The sequence below is a fragment of the Echeneis naucrates genome, chromosome 4 (genome assembly GCF_900963305.1).
Source record: "Echeneis naucrates chromosome 4, fEcheNa1.1, whole genome shotgun sequence".
In the NCBI taxonomy this organism is placed as follows: domain Eukaryota; kingdom Metazoa; phylum Chordata; class Actinopteri; order Carangiformes; family Echeneidae; genus Echeneis; species Echeneis naucrates.
Window position 1 is genome coordinate 20,952,345 of NC_042514.1, and position 19,098 is coordinate 20,971,442.

General features: G+C 42.0%; 1 protein-coding gene across 10 annotated transcripts in view; it reads left to right on the forward strand.

Moving 5' to 3' along the window:
* The window catches only part of patj (PATJ crumbs cell polarity complex component), a 69,203-nt gene that overhangs the window by 12,411 nt on the left and 37,694 nt on the right, over window positions 1–19,098 (forward strand). For 9 of the 10 annotated variants that reach the window (XM_029499221.1, XM_029499223.1, XM_029499225.1 and 6 more), the window contains 10 exons: window positions 913–1,038; window positions 3,452–3,507; window positions 3,825–3,881; window positions 4,007–4,141; window positions 4,821–5,027; window positions 5,106–5,186; window positions 5,472–5,702; window positions 12,389–12,598; window positions 13,292–13,369; window positions 18,820–19,080. In XM_029499221.1, the coding sequence (XP_029355081.1) occupies window positions 913–1,038; window positions 3,452–3,507; window positions 3,825–3,881; window positions 4,007–4,141; window positions 4,821–5,027; window positions 5,106–5,186; window positions 5,472–5,702; window positions 12,389–12,598; window positions 13,292–13,369; window positions 18,820–19,080 (1,442 nt within the window). The remainder of the gene's footprint in view (window positions 1–912; window positions 1,039–3,451; window positions 3,508–3,824; window positions 3,882–4,006; window positions 4,142–4,820; window positions 5,028–5,105; window positions 5,187–5,471; window positions 5,703–12,388; window positions 12,599–13,291; window positions 13,370–18,819; window positions 19,081–19,098) is intronic. The other variant, XM_029499227.1, reaches the window with a different exon arrangement.

Consider the following 19,098-nt stretch of genomic DNA (forward strand, 5'->3'; position numbering starts at 1 on the left):
GGTCCAGCCAGAAGAACTGATTGGTCTTTGTCCGTGCTCATTTGCTTTAGTGGGACTCTAATGTCCCATAATGCAACATGGTGTTACACAGACTTTTTTGGTCATTTGTGTGATAAAAGATTCAAAGTGAAATAACAGGAAATAACTAAATGGTTATTTAACTGATACTGATTGTTGTTGTCTAAGCTACATATTTATCAGCCTAAACTGTTTTACAGGGACATTCTGTGCCTGTTGTGATTGGATGGTGTTTAAGCAATAATCTGCCTCTGTGGGAGAAGTTTGCTCTGTGTTGAACTTATCAGAGTTTTGTTCTTCCCTCCTGTCTGAACCCTCTCTGCTTCTGTCCTCTCACGCAGATTAAGATGACAAATTTGTTTACAACTCAGTGTAATTCTCCCAAACTCTGTGTTTCCTCTTCCACCAGAGTCCAGAGAGATTAATTCTCCTGGTTTAGGGTCATTTTTTTGTTTCACCATCAGCCAGCGCCCTGCACTGGTCATCCTCCAGGCCTGAGAGAAACAAGTGATTTTTATTTTTATTTTAGGAGAGGAGAGAGCAGTGTAGGGCTCTTATCTCCTCCAGACGTCTTTTATTTCATTACTGACGAAACAATGAGAACTGGAAACCAGCCTGAAGTTTTTAACTGCTATGAGACTCTTATCTCCAAAAGACTTATGATAATAATAATAAGAATAAACATATAACAAGAGTGATGATCAGTCCACTAAGAAGGTCAAAGGTCAGATCACCATCTGTGGGTATACATTCAGGTCTACCTAAGAACTTATGAAAGCTGATGTTTTTATTTTTTTAATCTTTATTTGAATATTGTGTGTGTGTGTGTGTGTGTGTGTGTGTGTGTGTGTGTGTGTGTGTGTGTGTCTGTGTGTGTGTGTCTGTGTCTGTCAGTGGAGAGGGAGCTGTCTCACGTGTCCCTGCGGAGGTCATTGAAGGTCAAAGCTCGCTCCTCTGGGTTTGGCTCTACAATGATGAACCTGGAACCAAATAACTCCAATGCTGCAGGGCCGACCAGAGGTGAGTCCAGTTGGTCCAACATTCATTTAATTTGACTTCAAAACAGGGATTCTACTATAAATAGGCCGGACTCAGCTTTAATGTCAGCAGGTTTATGTCCGACAGACACTATAGAAGTTGTGTGTGTGGAGACTGTAGAATGTGTTGGTGTTCATTTTATGCGGCCATATTAAAGGATTAGAGAAAAGGCCTGCTTATGTTGTTCTGATGTCATACAAATCAGTGTGATCCATTGACCAGGAGCGGTCCAAAGCCACCTTGGGTGGTCCTTGATTGGACGAGTTAAAGTCTACCGTTAAGGTTTTAACCGACTGAGAGTGAGCACAGACCTGCTGAGTACTTCAGGGCGACTTGTGTTTTACATTGTTGGACAGATTTTGTGACTCTTTCTTTTCACATAGCTATATCAGTTGTTAATTTATGTTTCATGATTTACATCAGAAATGCTTAGCTGGGATCATAAACAGAGCTGAAATTATCACAGAGGGTTGACCGTTGTTTACATCAAATTGAGTCAAATCAGATTTATTTATATAGTGCAAAATTATAACAAAGCAGCAGGTCTAGACCAAACTCTGTTTACATCACTGCAGTAAGTGTGTTTAAGTGTGAGTGTTAGACAGAGCCCTTTTAACAGGTGTGTTTCCTGGACAGCTCAGAGTGGAGGAGTCTGTCAGAGTCTTTAATCAGCTGATCATTTCCTCTCCAATCACAGCTCTGCAGAGACTGATCAATGTACTTTTACTGACGCTTCATCCACTTATTACAAATAGCCACACAGAAGACACAGATGCACAACAACCATGGGCCCATGCACGTTTACAAGTGCTTGAAGATATGTTTAGCTTTTGATGCTGAGTTGATCTACTGTCACCATTATAAATGTGAAAGACAAGATTTGGCTTAGTTGTACCTTTTTTGTTCACATATTCATGTTGAAACAACACAGTGCTAATTAGAAATGTAAAACATGTCCCACCAGGTCTGAACATCACAGTCCAGTGAATCTGGATGAGCAGCAGAAACATTGATCCCACTGCTCTTCCATCCGCGGCCGTGATGATCAAAACCCTCCTGCAGACATGTCAGCACAGGCCTCTAACAGCCTCCTGTCTGAATTATTTCCTCTCTTTTTATTCCTCATTAGTTTTACGAAGTAGTTCAAATGCCACACTAACACTTAGCATGCCAGCTGCCTCGTCCGGGCCAACAGATGTAAAAGGTCTGAGCAGCCTGAAAGCCGAGCAGCGATGTATCACGCTGTTTATTCAGTCAAACGCTACAGATTAATTGCACTGTGAAGGCTGAGGTTAGTAGTGTTAATGTAATCAGAGGGTGTTGTTATAACACAACCAGACCTGCCACAAAATACCTAATGTTGTGAGAGAGTTGTTGGAGCAGGGAGTGGTTTTTCTCTGAAGTTCAGCCTTGAGGGATCCTACCTGAGAAGTGACCTGCAAGGCCCAGAGACCAGACCCAAGACCTGATCTGAGACTAGGTGTATGGTCTGTCTTCTTGTTCACTCACATTTATTTTTCTGGTGTTAAAAAAATCCATGCGCACTGACACTCAGACTGCACAGCTAAAGTTGCTTATTTCACAGTTATGACTTTTCAGTGTTATCAGAGATGGACTGAGATCTTTGTCCTGCAGCAGAACCAGAAACCAAGTTCTGTGCCATATAAATACTTGCAATCTTGACTCTGTGCACTGTGGCTCGTCCTTTGGCTGCAGAACCCCCACACTGCCCTCACAGTTAAACCTCTGACCCCTACCTGAATCTTTAGTCCTGTATTTCCCAGAATCCCACAGTGATTTTACCAAGAGACAGCTCACTGTGACATTTGTGAAGAATTGGTCTGTTGACATCTTAGGTTTTTTTTTTTTTTTTTTTGGGTTGTTGTTTTGTTTTTTTACTATTAAAATCATCTTTGGAGGAGATGGTGGATCTGACCTGCTCTGTACTCTATGCCTTTGGCATTTGGTTGTGCTATCAGGCACACAGTAGCTCCGCCCCTAATCGATTTTCTGGTCTATTTTCCTATAAAAATTGGACCATCGTTTAAAATATGAACATCATGTTGTATTGATCATTTTAAAATATTACCATTCTTAGACTTAGACCATAAACTCATTAGGTAAAATTTTACTGAGAAATGTAAGGGTGTGATGGAAAGAGGGTCAGTTTCCCAGACTATCTGACTTCTTTTAAAAATGTTTGAAATCAGCGTAAATGATGCAGCACTTTCATTATCAGTGTTCTTGTGGTGTCTTACCAAATATGTTATTTTATTAACACAATATACCAATGTAGTAATGCTTGTACAATGTGTGTGTGTGTGTGTGTGTGTGTGTGTGTGTGTGTGTGTGTGTGTGTGTGTGTGTGTGTGTGTGTGTGTGTGTGTGTACACAGAGACAGAACTGAGAGCTAAATGGGATCAGGCTCTGGGACCAGAGTACCAAGTCTTGGTGAGACCACACACTGATGATGTCCATCTTGTGTTACTGATGTGTGACTATATAAGTTGTAAAAATGTGTTACAGCATTGTTGTGTGTTGTCAGTCCTGGTCAACACATCATATTCCCCAGGCTTGAAGACCAACAAACATCACACTATCATCATCCTCTTAATCTTTTTATTCTGTGAAAATAAAATTCAACAACTTCTGATTTTATTCGGAAATCACACTAATCTTGTTGATCCAGCATCAGAACTTGCCCGAAGTCTTTAGGTTCTTGTTGATCGAGGATCAGAACGAGCCTCTCTGTACATGCGTGTGTCCAGGTGGTGAACTTGAATCCTGTCATTGAAGATGATGCAGAGCTGCAGAGATCCTCCAAGGTCAGAGACCTTCTCCAACTCTAAACTGCCTCCTTCATGATGTCAGGACTGACTGATCTTGACATGAACGTAAATCATCTTGAAACTTTTGTTTGTTGTTGTGTGTCTTTCTTTGTCGCACATAGCTGTTGCCTGTCCACACGCTGCGTCTTGGGGTGGAGTTGGACTCATTTGACGGCCACCATTACATCTCCTCTGTGGTCCCCGGTGGCCCCATTGATAAACATGGAGTCCTGAGACCAGAAGATGAGCTCCTGGAGGTAAAGACCAGTAGATGCACAAGAACTTGATTCATACATTTTGATGATCAAAGATCAAAGGTCATAGTCATAGGGACTCCAGAAAAAAAAAAGTGAACCTTTGTTAGAGGACCTCCTCAAATGGCATCACAAAGTAAGTGGGTGTAAAGAAACTTTGTCACTTTCGTTACAAACATTCAAAAACAGGCTGATTAGATTTTGGTGGTCAAAGATCAGGTTGACGACATAAAACATGTTTTAGCCAATGCTGATGGCTTCAAACAGGAGTAAAATAGGAGTGAAACACTATAACTCACTGCTACCATCAGTGTTCATCTTTACTGTTACATGTCCCCAAACACTTTGCAGCTGTTGATCCTGATGATCTTTAAAATGCCTTGAAAATGGCTTCTCTGGGCTGAGAGATGTGACCAAGATCTAAAATATGTTGCCTCCGTAGATTTTGGTACATTTCCATGACTGTAGATGCCTAATTTAGCCTCAGATGATACACAACTTCCCTCAGTGGAATCAGGAAAAGGTTAATATGCTGGAGTTTTAGTTTCCTCGAATAATAAGAAATCACTGATCATCACAGATCACTTCAGCTGTGAGGTCTGGACTCTGTATTGACAGTGCTGAGGTGTGTTGTCAGTAAAATCACATTTAGTTTGTGTGTTTTTTGTTTTTTTTTGTGCAGGTGAATGACGTTCAGCTGTATGGCAAGTCCCGTAGAGAGGTGGTGTCGTTCCTCAAAGAGGTGCCGCCTCCGTTCACTCTGGTCTGCTGCAGACACCCAGCCTCAGACCCAGGACCAGGGCCGGAATCTGAACCTGAGTCCGAACCTGAACCGGTGATACAACCAGGAATTGAGTTGGTCAGACATTCACAGCCCAGTGTGGAGGAGGTAAGGCAGTCAGGTGACAGGTGTCAGGGTTCAGGGTGATGAATCAAGTCAGAGACTGTGAGTTGATGTGTTTTCCAGATGGAGATGAAACTGTCATCACTACTCTGTAGTCCGAGTATTCTGAGAGAGCACAGCAGTGAGCAGCAAGCGGGAAAACAGGTAAATGACAAAAACCAGACACTACACAAGGTTCAGTACGCAAATTGTATTTGTCAACATGAAGCATTTTTACTCAGAAGTTAAATTTGTGACAGGGATACTGAAGAGTTCAATTTTGTATTTGAGCAGTCAGGAAGAAAATAACATCTGCTGTCCATCCATCCATCTTCTACCGCTTTTCCATTTATGGGTCGCGGGTGACGCTGGGGCCAATCCCAGCTCACTCTGGGTAAAACCAGGGTACGCCAGATATACCTGCTGTAACAGTGTTAATCTCCGTGTCAGGAGCAGGTTTCCCCTGTGGAGGAGAAAAGCCATCTGAGCTGGGAAGAAAAAGATGAAGAAGATGAAGAGCAGCATGAAGATAATGATGATGATGGTGATGATGAAGATGATGATGATGATGATGATGATGATGAAGAAGGGGAGCTGGCTCTCTGGTCTCCAGAAGTTCAGGTGTTGGAGCTGCAGAAGGAGCGAGACAAAGGCCTTGGCTTCAGCATACTCGACTACCAGGTATCAACAACATACTGTACTCTTCCTCTTCCTCCTCTTCCGCTTCCTTTTCTACATAGATAATCAGTTGTCTAATTGCTTCTGACAAAACCTCAACACATTGAGAACTGACAATGTGTTGAGGTTTAAACTGAAATGATCTTAATGTGATATTTGATTATTTGTGTTTTAGTGATGATGCATGACTGAATATGAGGGTTTTGTGCTGAATCATGAACAAGCATGAAGTTAAAGTAGTTATGATGATATTTTTCCGCTGCAGGAACTTCAGGGAACTGCTATCTGTTTTTCCTTTTCTTGTATAAATCACAATGGTTTTTTACCGGACTTGAATGCAACACTCTGCCACAGTAGCATTTTAAAATGAACATTTCTTAAGACCTTTCAAAAATAAAATGCATCAAGCTTTTCTGTGGAGAGGAATTTTTCAGAAATGTTTTGTCAGATTTCTTTTTGCTGGTGTTTGTTATTTATTCAGATCTTCTAGTTTCTTTAGCAGTAAGAGATGACTTATCTCCCTCCCTCTGTGTCTCAGTGCTTTATTTTTATAAAGTAGGTTGGTGTTTTGAAGCCTCTTCCCAGCAGCTTCAGGAATCCAGACTCAGTGGAAGAGTTGTGTCTTTGAGTCTTTTATACCCGTTCTAAAAAGTTGTCCCCTGCTGTGAATGTAGATGCTGATTCCTCAGGTGGTTTGTGTCCCTGTAATGGAAACACCTCAAATCTATACTGAGCTTCATGTGAAACCAAAACCCATTGTTATTTCAAGTCTGGACCGGAGCAAGGGTCCAGACCAAAGTCTAGCATGGTCAGAATATAAAAAGTATGTTGTCCAAGTGCAAGTGGTGAACACATAAACTCCCCTGTAGAGATAATTATCATGCCGCAGCTGTTTACTGGTGAACACACGCTGAAGCTGGCGTGACGCCGTGCAACTCAGCTCGCCACTCTGTGGTTTGTTGGTGGAAAATAAACACCAGCCCACGTGTGTGCAGAAGGCAGGTGAGGTTTAGGAGTGTTAGGGTGGACAGCAGGACAGACGGTGACTCATCTGCTCCTGGACCAGCAGGCCTTAGTCTGACAAACAGCGACTGTAAAAACATGACACAGCTCATGTTTCCCTTCTTCTGCCGTTGTTTTACAACAAACATGTTTTAATATTACGCTAATCACTGCTTTGTGTTCTTCTCTGAGATACAGTAAGTTCATCAAACCATTAAACAAGACACAGGGAGTAGTCTCTGCAGTGGACACAGGTATTTGTTTATTATTTGTTCTGCATTGATGGAAAACCTGTCACCTGTTAAAACAGGACAGCTCAGCTCCAGCATCCTGTAAGATGGAGTTGCAGGGTCCCCAGCACAGAGATGTGACCATTTGCATGATCGCTAGAATCCACTTTCCCTCCAATGCATGAGCGTGCTCACGTGCAAGGGTGAGTGTCGTTTGTATGTGCATGTGATGACATCATTCTCAGGACTCTCAGGTTTGTGTCCTCAGTCCAAGCAGAAAGGGAGGAGGGAAAAAGTCCATCGCCTTTAACAGTTTAACAGCGTTTTCATAAAACTGCTTACACAGATTCATTTTGTTGGGGAAAGAGTGACGAGTGTGTTGCCAGTGTGCTAAGTGTATTTTGGTATCATGTGTTCAATCAGCTTGTTGTGTTAAATTCTCATCTTTGAGTGAGACAGTCTTCACTGTCTGGGGAGTAAATCTGTTATGTTTTCTTCCCCCATCCCTCTTCAGCATTTTATCTTTAGGCACAGCTTCACCTCTAAGACCTCTTCCTCCCTCCCCCTTTTTCTTGTCCTCAGTCAGATCCAGCTGAGGCAGTGGGGCCGGGGGGGGTATCCAGCTTAACTCCCTGTTGGTCCACATCCATGGCAGACTGCACACACAGTATCTGCCCAGGAGGCCCGTGTGTGTGGGTGAGGGGGTGTATCTGTGTGGTAAAATCATTATGTTGTCTTTTTATTTAGACAAGACATTTTAACTTCCTGATCAATTAGAAATTATCTCTTAAAAGTTATTAACATGGAATTAGATGTGTTGAGCCTGTGTGTGTGTGTGTGTGTGTGTGTATTAGGCACCTTAGCTTCATTGCGCTGTACTAAAAACAGCTGATGGGGTTGTGTCATGGATACAGTGGTGATCCGGGCCTCCTCTGAGCCCAAGGAAAGAAGCCTGTTGAGGAGAGTTATGATTTGCATATGTCCCCTGAATGCCACACAGGCAGAGTGTTGAGGTTTTCGTTTTGTGGCAGCAGCAGTGCCAGTACAGAATCTTCATTAGTTTGTTTTTTTTGTGGACTGAGCAATTTTGGTATCCTTTGATGGACCAGCCGTGAGTTCAGTATCTTCCTCACTGAACCTGCTGAAGGGTTCGACCTTGGGTGCCCGAATATTTACCTGGTTTGCCTCTTTCACTGAAGTTTGTTTTTTCATGTGTGGGTGCTGATTACACAGCTACAAATACATCTGCATGCATGTTGTCATATATTGATTATTTTATTATTTTCTTGTGTTTTCTCTAAATAAATTCAAACAGAAACCACCTGTTCTCATAGAGTTTAGAGGATCCCTAAATGTTCAGTTTCTCTTCATTTCTCTTCAGTGCTTTCTGAAAGTCAGTCTCTAAAATGTCTCCAAATGCAGCTATAATAGTTCAAACTAATCTTGTATTTGTCCACATACTTGAGCTTACATGACGAAACCCTGTAACCACTGGTTATCAACCAACCGTCTCCTTGACCACTGTTGCCTGGTGACTTTATCAGCTGTTGCTAACTGACTGTTTGATTTTTAATTTAGAGATACTGTGTAGAAATGTTGTGTCTGGTCTGAGTTGGATCATTCAGAGTGATTCACACTCTGTGCAGTTGGAGTGTGTGGTTTGTGTGTTTATTATGTCTGTGATCTTATGAACTCAGAGGTCACACACCATTCAACCAGTTTTGAGGTGTAACCTGTGTGCGTGTGTTTGTGTTCACGTTCTGCTCGATCTTGGCTTCAGCCTCATATTTGCACAAAGCAGCTTCTGTTCGGAGACCAGCTTGAACCAAACACACACATATATGTCTCTGGTTTTTGTAGGGTGTCTCTGACGTCATGTGACCAAAGTGTAAATATCATAAAATATCTCAACATGAATTCTGTTTTCAGAGATCACTCAACAAAAATGTAATTCAGAAACTTGTCTCACATAAACATAAAATATCTCAACTTTGAAAAACAGCCTAATGTTTGTCTCTTAATGGGCAACATCTACACATCCAATAACGCTGAATAATTGAATTGAATTCATTTTTGAAGAATTTCTCCGCTTTGGAAGAAAATTACCTAACTTTTTATAACCGCCTTGTTTCATTCACAGTATCTGAAATTTTGTTAAGGTTATATTTTATTTGGTGGACACTCCTCCTCCTCCATTATTCAAACACATTCAGTATTTAATAACTGTTATTGGGCCACCCCTTTCCTTTCCCTCCCTCTCTCTCTCCTCCCTCTGTATATCTCTCGCCCAAGGGCATGATCGGCCGGGGTTCCTGCCAAAGTGTTTCCTGTTACTGACTCGGCCTGTCCAAGTTGAGTGAAAGATAGTCAGAGGCAATAAAAGAAGAGCCAATGTGTCTGTCGGGACTTGGGTCTGAGGGTCTGATTGTCTCCACAAAAACCTGACGCATCTTTAAAATGTGACCCATTTCACATATCCAGGTCTACCGATAGATGCACTAGACAGCTTAGCTTGTTGAAAAAATAAGAAGTGAATCCAGTTGAAGAGAGAGGTTAGTAAGGTAGGACCTAAAAGCTGGGGCTGGACTCAGAGGCCTCATCCTTTAGAGGAGCTGGTCCTTCGTAGACCACCAGATAGATATGAGAAGGTTGTGGTCTGCAGCAACTTCGTCTTTAAAGGTCCTTGGCTTCAAGTACAGTTGTGCCGTGACTGCTGAACTGAGCTTTTTTAGAGTTTTTTTGGAGTTGCCACTTAATGTTATCACGTAGAATATAATCAAACTCAGGTTCATCTAGAGATGGTTAGACCGAGACTCCAGAACATGAGTGAGAATTCTGATGCTGGTGATCAGGTCTGGAACACATCAGGTTTTTTGTGGCGCTGGTTTTTGTGCATGTTAAAATCTGACACAGTTCTCGTTGGAAACATGGAATAACGGACCTGGAGCATTTGCATAATTTTTTTTCTCTTCATTTGGAGAAGAGGGAGGAAGTGTTAGAAGTGTTTAATGAACTCTCAGAAGGATAACAAATAAAGTAAAATCTAAAAGTTCAGTGTCAAAGCTATTGGAATTTCTTTGATTTATTTCAGTTGTAAAATAGTCTTGGTCTCCATCTCTGTGGTAACATGAAGGTCTTAAAAAGCCCAACTCTGTGTAGACACCCTGCAACCTACATATCCCAAAAAACCTAACCATCCTTATTGTTATATGCACTTCTGGCAAAGTACTTTTTTAATTTCTTTTTTTGCACACTGTCTCCTACGTTTTTCTGATTTCTCCACTCTCTGACAGCGGAGGCCTTTCTTTTTCTGGAGGATCTTGTAGGAGTGGAGGACTTGAGTTCTGACTCCTCACCACCTGTAGCCATGATGCTCAGTCTAAAAATACAGCCTGTCTTTGTTCTGGGAGCATGAAACTTGGCACAGAAACTTGTACTGCAGCGCGGGCGATGCCCAGGGTTCAGCACAGGGGAATTCACAAAATGTACATCGAGTATAACCAGGAGAGGATTTGGTGGTGGTTTTACAAGGATCTGAGGGGGTTTGGATTCTGGCAGGCCTGGGACGGCCTCCTGGTTGCCCCAGTTAAACCAGCGGAGCAGAGATGAGAGCTGTTTGTGGATTTACTCTATTTACTCCATGAGCAGGATGCTCAAATGTTTTCTGTCTGTATATTTGGATAAAAATCCAGCCGGTACCTGCCTGCTGAGCTCTAACATATCCGATCTTCCCCTTGGGAGCCAAACTGACTCAGAACTTAATGTCTGTGAATGTGTTTATGTAGCTGTAGACACCAACCAGGTCTCAGCTCCTCATCCTCAATTAAACATAACGATATCAATTCAAATCAAAGACAAAATAAAATAATATAAAACTACTACAACAAAAATAACACTATCTAAAACGCCAGAAAAGCTTTGTGCCAGCTAGAAAACATTTATGCTACCTTTAGATTGACATGTTTCTAACTAGCACTCATTCATTCAGAAGTTGTGTAGTAAAATGTGTTTGTGGAGCAGCTGCTGTTAAATTGTTCAATTGTTGATTAATTGTCACGTGTAACTTAATTAATCTTTACATAAGAGTGCACTGCCTCACAGCTGGGGGTTCAATAAACTCAGAGAAAACTGTCACAGCCTCAGCTGTCAACAGCATCCACATTAAACTTAAATTTCTCTCTGTCTTGTCGTCCTTTAAAACAGCTCAGCTCAGATCTTCACTCAGAGAGGTGTGAGAGGAAAGATACATTTTATTTTATTTAAGTTCAATTAAAAGTTCAATTAAAAATCAAACAGATGATCCATTATTAATACACATTATCATCAACATTATCAATATCATCCCAAAATTTAGTGGGTCACACAGTTCGATCCTGGTTGTTCAGGACTTTTTGTTTGATGCCGCTGGATAAACAGACAGTCACCTGAAGAGTCATGAGGAACTTTATGGTGAATTGCCTGACAAAGAGAAGGAGAATGAGATGCCATCTCAACCATGAAAAGGATGATTTACACCTGAAAACAAGAAGATGAAGAAGCAAACAGAGAAAGAGAGGATTAAGAGGGAGATGAACAAATCTTCAAAGGAAACTTAAAAAAGATAGAGGAAGAGGATCATGAACAAGAAGATGATAAAGAAAAATTTGAGGCGAAAGATGAAAACAAATAGAAAGATGAGGAAGGAGATTTATCTTTCCTATCACTGTATCACTTCCACCTCAGTTTTCCATCACTGTTTGGGTGTGACCTTTGATCCTGTTGCTGAGGACCAGTGCTTGACAACGTTCATTCTTGTGTTTTGTGTTGACGTATTGATGTAATTTCTCTGGTCTCTGTCTCCCCCTGCCTGTCTCTCCCCTGCTCTGCCTCCCCCTCCCTCTCTCTCTTTTTCCTGAGTCTCACTCTGAATTATGAGGAGAACTTCCTCCCTATTCCTCCGCTGTGACGGGGGTAACGGGAGTGACAGGATCAGCAGTCAGGGTCCAACAATCTCTGGATCCCTGATGTAGCGTTTTATTTTTAGAACCCAAGACCTTATAGTTTGATAGTATGGATGGATTAATGATGGATGTTTGATGAATGGATAAGTGATGGATAACGCTGTCATACAGGACATCACATATTCAGTTTAGAGGTGGTTTTTGTGATTAGGGTTACATAGGTAGAAGTAAAATAGGGTTAGGGTCAACCTTTAACCCTATTTAACTTTTATTGTACCTTTTAAACATGCCCGTGACCCGGAAACGGATAAACGGTCAAAGATTGAAGGAATGAATTTTAAACATATTGATTCTGGATGTGTCAGATTAGACCCCCCATCTTGATTCTTCGCACAGCAGTCTTGAGTCCCAGGATCTGATCTTTTCAGCTTTGCAGCAAGATCTAAATGTGGTTTTTGGAGACAACTGGTCCTTGATGGTCTTGAACATTTCCTCTCTGTCTCTGTCATTCCCCCAGGACCCTTTAGATCCCGGTCGCTGTGTGATGGTGATTCGTTCTCTGGTTCCTGGTGGCTCAGCAGAGCGTCACGGTGGTCTCCTTCCTGGAGACCAGCTTGTCTCAGTTAATCAGACCAGGCTGGACATGCTCCTACTGGCCCAGGCTGTGGAGGTCTTGAAGTCTGCCCCACCTGGCTCAGTCCACTTGGGTATCCGGAAGCCTCTCGTGGTAAGTCCAGACCTCCCAGTTTTAAAGTCAAAAAAACAAAAATAAAACAAAAACCCTGGACCTATGTATAAACCTTGTAGTTTTAGGTTCAGGCCAAATCTTTTGGACTCACATTACTGTACCTTCTAGCTATAGGTGTAGACCTCCAAGTCTTGGTATTGACCAAATACAGTACTGTAAGGTCAAGGATTAAGCCCTCAAGTCTTCTGTTTGTATAAATCGTCCTCATCCCTGCAGCTCCAGACCTTATTTTGATTGTGGATCCTGACCTTCTGGTTTAGGTCCAGTACTTTAAGGTCCAAATTTTTCTCCAGTTGGTCCTCACTCTTCTTTTAAATCCAGACATTTCATCTACAGATCAGGACCATCTTGCCCAAAGTGTCTGCTCTTCCATCTGCACATGAAGGACTAATGTCCCCAGGTTTTTATCCCAATCCTGATCATAAAGTCTCCACCTCCTAGTTTGACAGGAAGATGGAAAATGTGTGAGGAGAAACTTTCATTTAAGATGCAGAAAGATTCTTCCCTCTTGACCAGACTAGTAGAAAGGATGAATGTAGTATAAAACCAGCCATTGCAGATCACTGTTGGAGCTTGGTGGCTTGCTGGCTTTTGGTCCCGTAGTTTTTCTGGTCTTTGGTTGAACATGAAGCAGAGTGATGGTTTGAGCTGATCGGGTTCCTGTTTTTGCAGGTGGATGGACCAGAGAGGAGGCCGGAGGAAGGCAGTGTGGACTCTCTTAGGACCAGCACTCAGGTGACTGGACTGAAGGTAAAACATACCTTCACGCGGACTGAGGGCTTTGTCAGAGCTTTCACTATCATGCTATGGTCTTCATCATGGAATGGAAGTGGCTCATTAGAGTTATTCCTCTGTCTGAATCACAGCTCTAAGTGTCAGAGGGTGTTGTAAAAGGCTGTCTTTAAACAGAGAGCTAGTTTCTTGTCTCCATGTCTCTGAGGTGTTAATCAAGTCAACCCACACTAATTAGGATTTTCTCCTGTCACACGATTCACTCTCCTTCTCTCCTTCTTCTCTCTGCTTCTCTGTCCTCTCTCTTCCTTAAATCTCTCATCTTTTGCTCTTTATCTCCTCTCTTAACTCATCCCTCTGCCGTTGCCTCATTGGTCTGGATATCAGATGAGTTGTACTGCCACAGAAAAATAAATGGAGCAATAAATAAATGTAAATAAAGACATAGAGGCTGACGGGATGGAAGAGAAGCAGATGTAGAGTTCAGGCTGGATTTATCTGAACCGCTTCCAGGTTCAGTGTCACTTCACCATGCTGTGAAATAACAGGATTAGAACAACCACTGACATGACAGATAGATTTATTACGCCTTCGTATAGTTGTTACATACTCTCTAAACACAACCATGTCAACACGAAGACTTACATTCAGACAAGTGTCTCTGAGAAATAGGAAACTGAGTGACAGAGCCGATATTGTCCAGCTCTATTATCAATATAGCATCAGATCACATGACCTGGATCATTTGTCAGCTCAAAGATAGATAATTATTAATAATTATTATGATCCAAAAGGTCACCGTCAGTTCAACCTTCAGTGTGACATGACATAACGGCACTGCAGAGAGACTGTGGCCATATTTCCTGTAACTTGAGTGTTGCATGGAGGAAGCAGGTAACATGATAAACACCCAACAGATTTTTTATTTCATAATCAAACACTGAGTTTGTGTTTTTCTGACCCCCTAGGCCTTTGAGATGGTTATTTCACTATGTGACCTCAGTTGGCTAAAACCAGTCAATAACATCTGCTTTGCCAATACACAACACACACTGTTCTTTTAGAATCATCCGGGAACACGTTCATTCAGTTTATAAAAGAAGATGGTGAAATTGGCTGATGGGTATATTTTTCAAAGCTTTAATTTGAAGCAGCTTCAGAGTACTGGCTGTCATGGCTTCATCCAAAAACATTGGTGAAATCAACAGCAGCATATAAATACCAAACTAAAGTGTTAGGTAGAAATGGGCGTGGCTTACAGGAGGTGCTGGACCAATGAATTGAGTGATAAAATAAATGGTGACTGTAGTGATGCTCATGAAATCCCACCGGTTCCCATGAACAGTCAGACAAAAGCGACTGAACGCAGAATCTTTTATAGCGGCGATAAATCAGTGTTTGTTCTGCAGTGGCTGCGGGTCACAGCACACGCTTCTCCTCAGCCATGTTTTCTGTCTCTTCTTGCTGCAGACGCTTTGTTTTTTCTTCTGTCTTTAATCTCCCCCTTTCTCTCACCTTCCTTCCTTCCCTCCCCTCCTTCATCTCTCTTTCATTCCTCTGTCGTTTCCTATCTTCTTTCATCTCCTCCCTTTCACCTTCCCTCACTCTTTCTCCTCTCTCCTCTCTGTCTCTGTGAAGCTGCTGACTCAGCTGAATGGCTGGATGGTATAAAGTGCTCTATCAGCTCAACCAGCAGCATCTCTCTCTCTGTTAAGTGAGTCGGGGGTTGGAGGGGGAAGGGGCTGTGCTGTAAGGACACTACAGCATCAGTACACTCAGTACTGCAGTACTATTCCCCGTCAATACTGTCAGAGCTTCTGAGGTTCATCTGTCCAGACAAATGTGTTTCTGCTTATTTTACAAATTTAAATGAAATCTGTCTCCTAGCTCCCAAAACCAATAAGACACTTGTGTCGACTTACCCCTCATGGTCAATGCTTTCTAAGTCGAGTCTGGGGCAAGTTGTATGATGATGGTAATGGTCATAGAGGAGCCACCTGCTCATCTCCTCTCAAGATCTGACTCCACATTAGAGGAAAAAAGTCACTTGTTTTTAAAATCAGTCCTTAATATACACGCAGAACTAATTTTGATCTCAATTTGCTTTTAAACATCATAAAATAACAGATGGGTGATCAAGTGAAAGGGAACAGCCAGATTAATCAGGTTTTGGATGAAGGATAGACTCAACTGACCTCTGTATTTAGTTCAACGGTGGGAATAAGAACTACCTGAAAATGCATCATCTTCATCATTTTCGTTTTAAGCTTTTATTTATTTTATTGTCTGTGAGTCTGTCATGGACTTCGACTCGGGGTCTGTAAACTGAAGTGTCCTAAGCCTGGATTTTATCTAATGACCATTAGGGGGCAGATCTCTATGCTGGTAAGGAAAAAAAAAGTCAGACTGCGTTGAAATCTATGGGAAAAGGTAATTTGAATGATGTGCTCTAAAGTGATTTTGAAGAACAACTTGTGTTGGCACATTGAGAGTTTTCAAGCAAAACTCCAGAGACTTGTGTTCACAGAATTATGAAACAGGTGACAAGGAGCTGAACGTCTTCACCACTGCTCCACTATCATCATCTGAGTGTCTTGTCTTCAAGCTCAACGACACCTTTAGCTTCGTATGCCACTGAAGTCTGCTGAGCTCTGTTGTCTTACTTTCCGTCCTCCAGCTGTATCAGCTGCAGCCATCCTCTGCGCTGCTCTTTTATTTCCTGTTTTATATGCAGCCCATTTGGCTGAAGAGGGTTTTTCACAGTCCACAGGTCTCTGATGGGTTTCCATAAAGACAGCCGGGTCAGCGCTGTCACTTCACCACCGGATCGTTCTCTGTCACGCCAGCCTGCTGACCAGAGAGAGACCCCCGTTACACTTCCACACCTCGTTAACTTTTAGAGGTCATATGTAAAAGACGACTGCAGGAGCGAGCTTCTGCTGCCGGAGACAGGCTGTCATTACATTATTCTCTTCCTCTTTGTTCTGCAGCTTCAAACTGATTAAAACATGAGCACAAAGAGCTTTAGTCTGCAAACATCACTGAGCTACAACTGGAACAACCGCAACTGGGCCAAAACCCTGTATTCTGCTGCTGTTCTGAGTTTTATCAAGTATCAACACATTCTTGCAGGCAATGGCACCTCCATGAAGATAAGTCTGTATGACATTCAGTTGTCCAGAGAGCCTCTAAAGGACCAACTGACTCTATTTGCCAATCTCAACAGCTACCGCTGGTTGTGTTGATGGGAGCAAGAGGCGATGAGGAAAGTGAGCTCCCATCCTGCCTCAGAATCCAGGCTCTCAGAAAGGGGAACTTATCCATCAGTCACAATCCAGAGGCCAAGACCAGTTGGGGAGGACTGAAACCTCATCACTCCAGGTTTCTATCTCAACCCTCCCCCTGGAGCTGGACTACTTCTTGGTGTACAGTGCTGTGGAGACTTTTTGGACAAATCTTTTCCTCTACTACTCTGGATCAACAGGTCCAGGTCCAGCCGGAGGCAGCTGATGGTGACAATTGTGTCATTCTTGTCATACGACACTTCTCAGCAACTTGGATTACTGTGCCAACATCCTCAGTCCTCATCCTCATCCTCATCCTCATCCTCAAACTCTCTCAGTAGAATTAGTGCTAACTCTGACAGTCTCCACATGCTGCAGTTTGTCTGGACATCTTTTTTTGACAGGCAGCTCAAATTGGAGAAATAGAAAGGGAGACTTGGATGTGTGGATGATGGTTTCAACAACAAACTGACAGAAAATTAAGCTTTGACAGTTTCAGAGGTATTGCAACCCTTAATGATAATAATTACCATAATGTTAAAATCTTCAATGTTTAGCTTTAAATGTCTCTAAAGTGAAGTATTCCACCTTTGAACTGTAGTTGGAACACTCCATCACCTTTAACTCTTCTTCTCTGGACATTTTCACCGTGTTTATTTTTTATTTGAATGCTTGCTTTAAAATCTGTTGGAAATGGGAACGAAACCTGAAGCCATTCACATTCACATCTTCACACATCTTCACATTTTCTGTGCAGAGAAAAGCCAACTTTTAACATTGTAACAAAGATCATGATGTAGACCAGAAGCCCTTTGCCCTGCACTTGCTGCAGAAAGTCTGAAGAGGCCGACTTGTCATCTCAACTGTCCTCATCGTCTAATGGCACAGATATTAAATGACAACGTCTTTAAATCTTATGAATATGAGGCCAGGCAGTCACGGCCAATACACATCAGTCTGCAGAACATCCTGTTAGCGTTATGAGCTCTCTGCTGCTGCTGCCGTCTGCTCCTCACCTCCATTATATGGCCGAGATGGGCTTGCTTCCCAGGTCCAAATTAAAAGAAGAGGAACAGAGTCCTTGAAGATGAGGCTTCGTCGATGGAAATTAGCCTAAGTGTTGTCATTAATATTTCCCAGCGCGGGCTAATGTCTGCATCATAATGTTAAGAACAGGATACCCCCTCAGTATCTGCTGAGGGAGGCTCTTTGGGGAGTTGGAGAAAACCATTATGTGTTCAGAGATAACAGCTAATTTTCAAAGTAAGTCAAGTTTTAGATTTAGTGCGAGCTGCAGCTTTTCAGCTCAGTTTCTTCACCAAGGAGACGAGCTAAAGGCGAACGGGCTCCAAGTCTCCAGATCCTGCAGCTTTACTGAGTCTTTTTTTTTTTTACCTTCTGCTTAGGTGACAAAGAAGCCTTTTATTTTGACAGGGGGTAATGTACAGCTTTGTGTCACACAGCAGCTAATCATCCAGTCAGATATGACTGCTCAAAGATCATTCAAACATATTGATATGTGTTTTATTTAATGTGAAACGTCTCATTGATCACACTTCTTAAAGAGATACCTTAAAAATAAACTACTTTATCATAATTACATTTTTCACAATAGTCAGAAAGTGTTTCGAAACTAAAACTGAGAAAAAATATAAAAGAACTGACAAATTCAACTAAAACCAGATTTGAATGAGATAAAATCACTCACCAATACACTAAAAAACAGGAAATGATTTAATATTATGGTAGATATAAGTAAAAGATCTCTGTTCTTTAGAAAGCAGAGCTGTAAAAAATGTGTTTGAATAATAAAGAAAACAATCTCCTTTCGAATGTTCCTAGGAGTGGGTTCTGAGCAGAAATGTCAATGTTATATAATTAAAAACTGTTATGGGCTGATATAGTTTTATCGATCAAAGGTAAATCAGTAAAATGTAGAGTAAAATGTAAGTTTTGAGAAAGTGTTTCTTATGCTTCTTTTGTCAGCTAAAAAATGTGTAGAAATGTATTTTGTAAATGTCAAATAGGCAGAGTACTGATGACCATAAATGTTTTGGGCCATTAGTCTGAATTCTATTGTAAATATTTGTGTTTTTCAATATTTCCTTCATTTCACTGTCTCAGTGTTCAGTTTCACCCTTGTCCTTATTTTCGGGAAGTGTTTCATAGTTTTTTGTGTCTCAGGGTTTCAGTGACAGTGATCTTCATCACGCAGAGGAAGAGGAAGAGGAGCAAGAGTTGATCCTGGATGGAGGTCAGCCCCGTTATGCCGCCTCCTCTGTGATCTCTGACCTCCCTACTGTAGAGGAGGGGAGGGAGATGGCTGTGGACGATGAGGAGGAAGTGGAGGAAGTGAAGGAGAGGAAGGGTTCTCTCCCCAGGAAACCGCCTCCATCCTGGGAGGAGTGGAAGTTGGCGTCTTTGGACCGTGCAGGAGCTGAGGAGGTGAGAATGATCCATCAT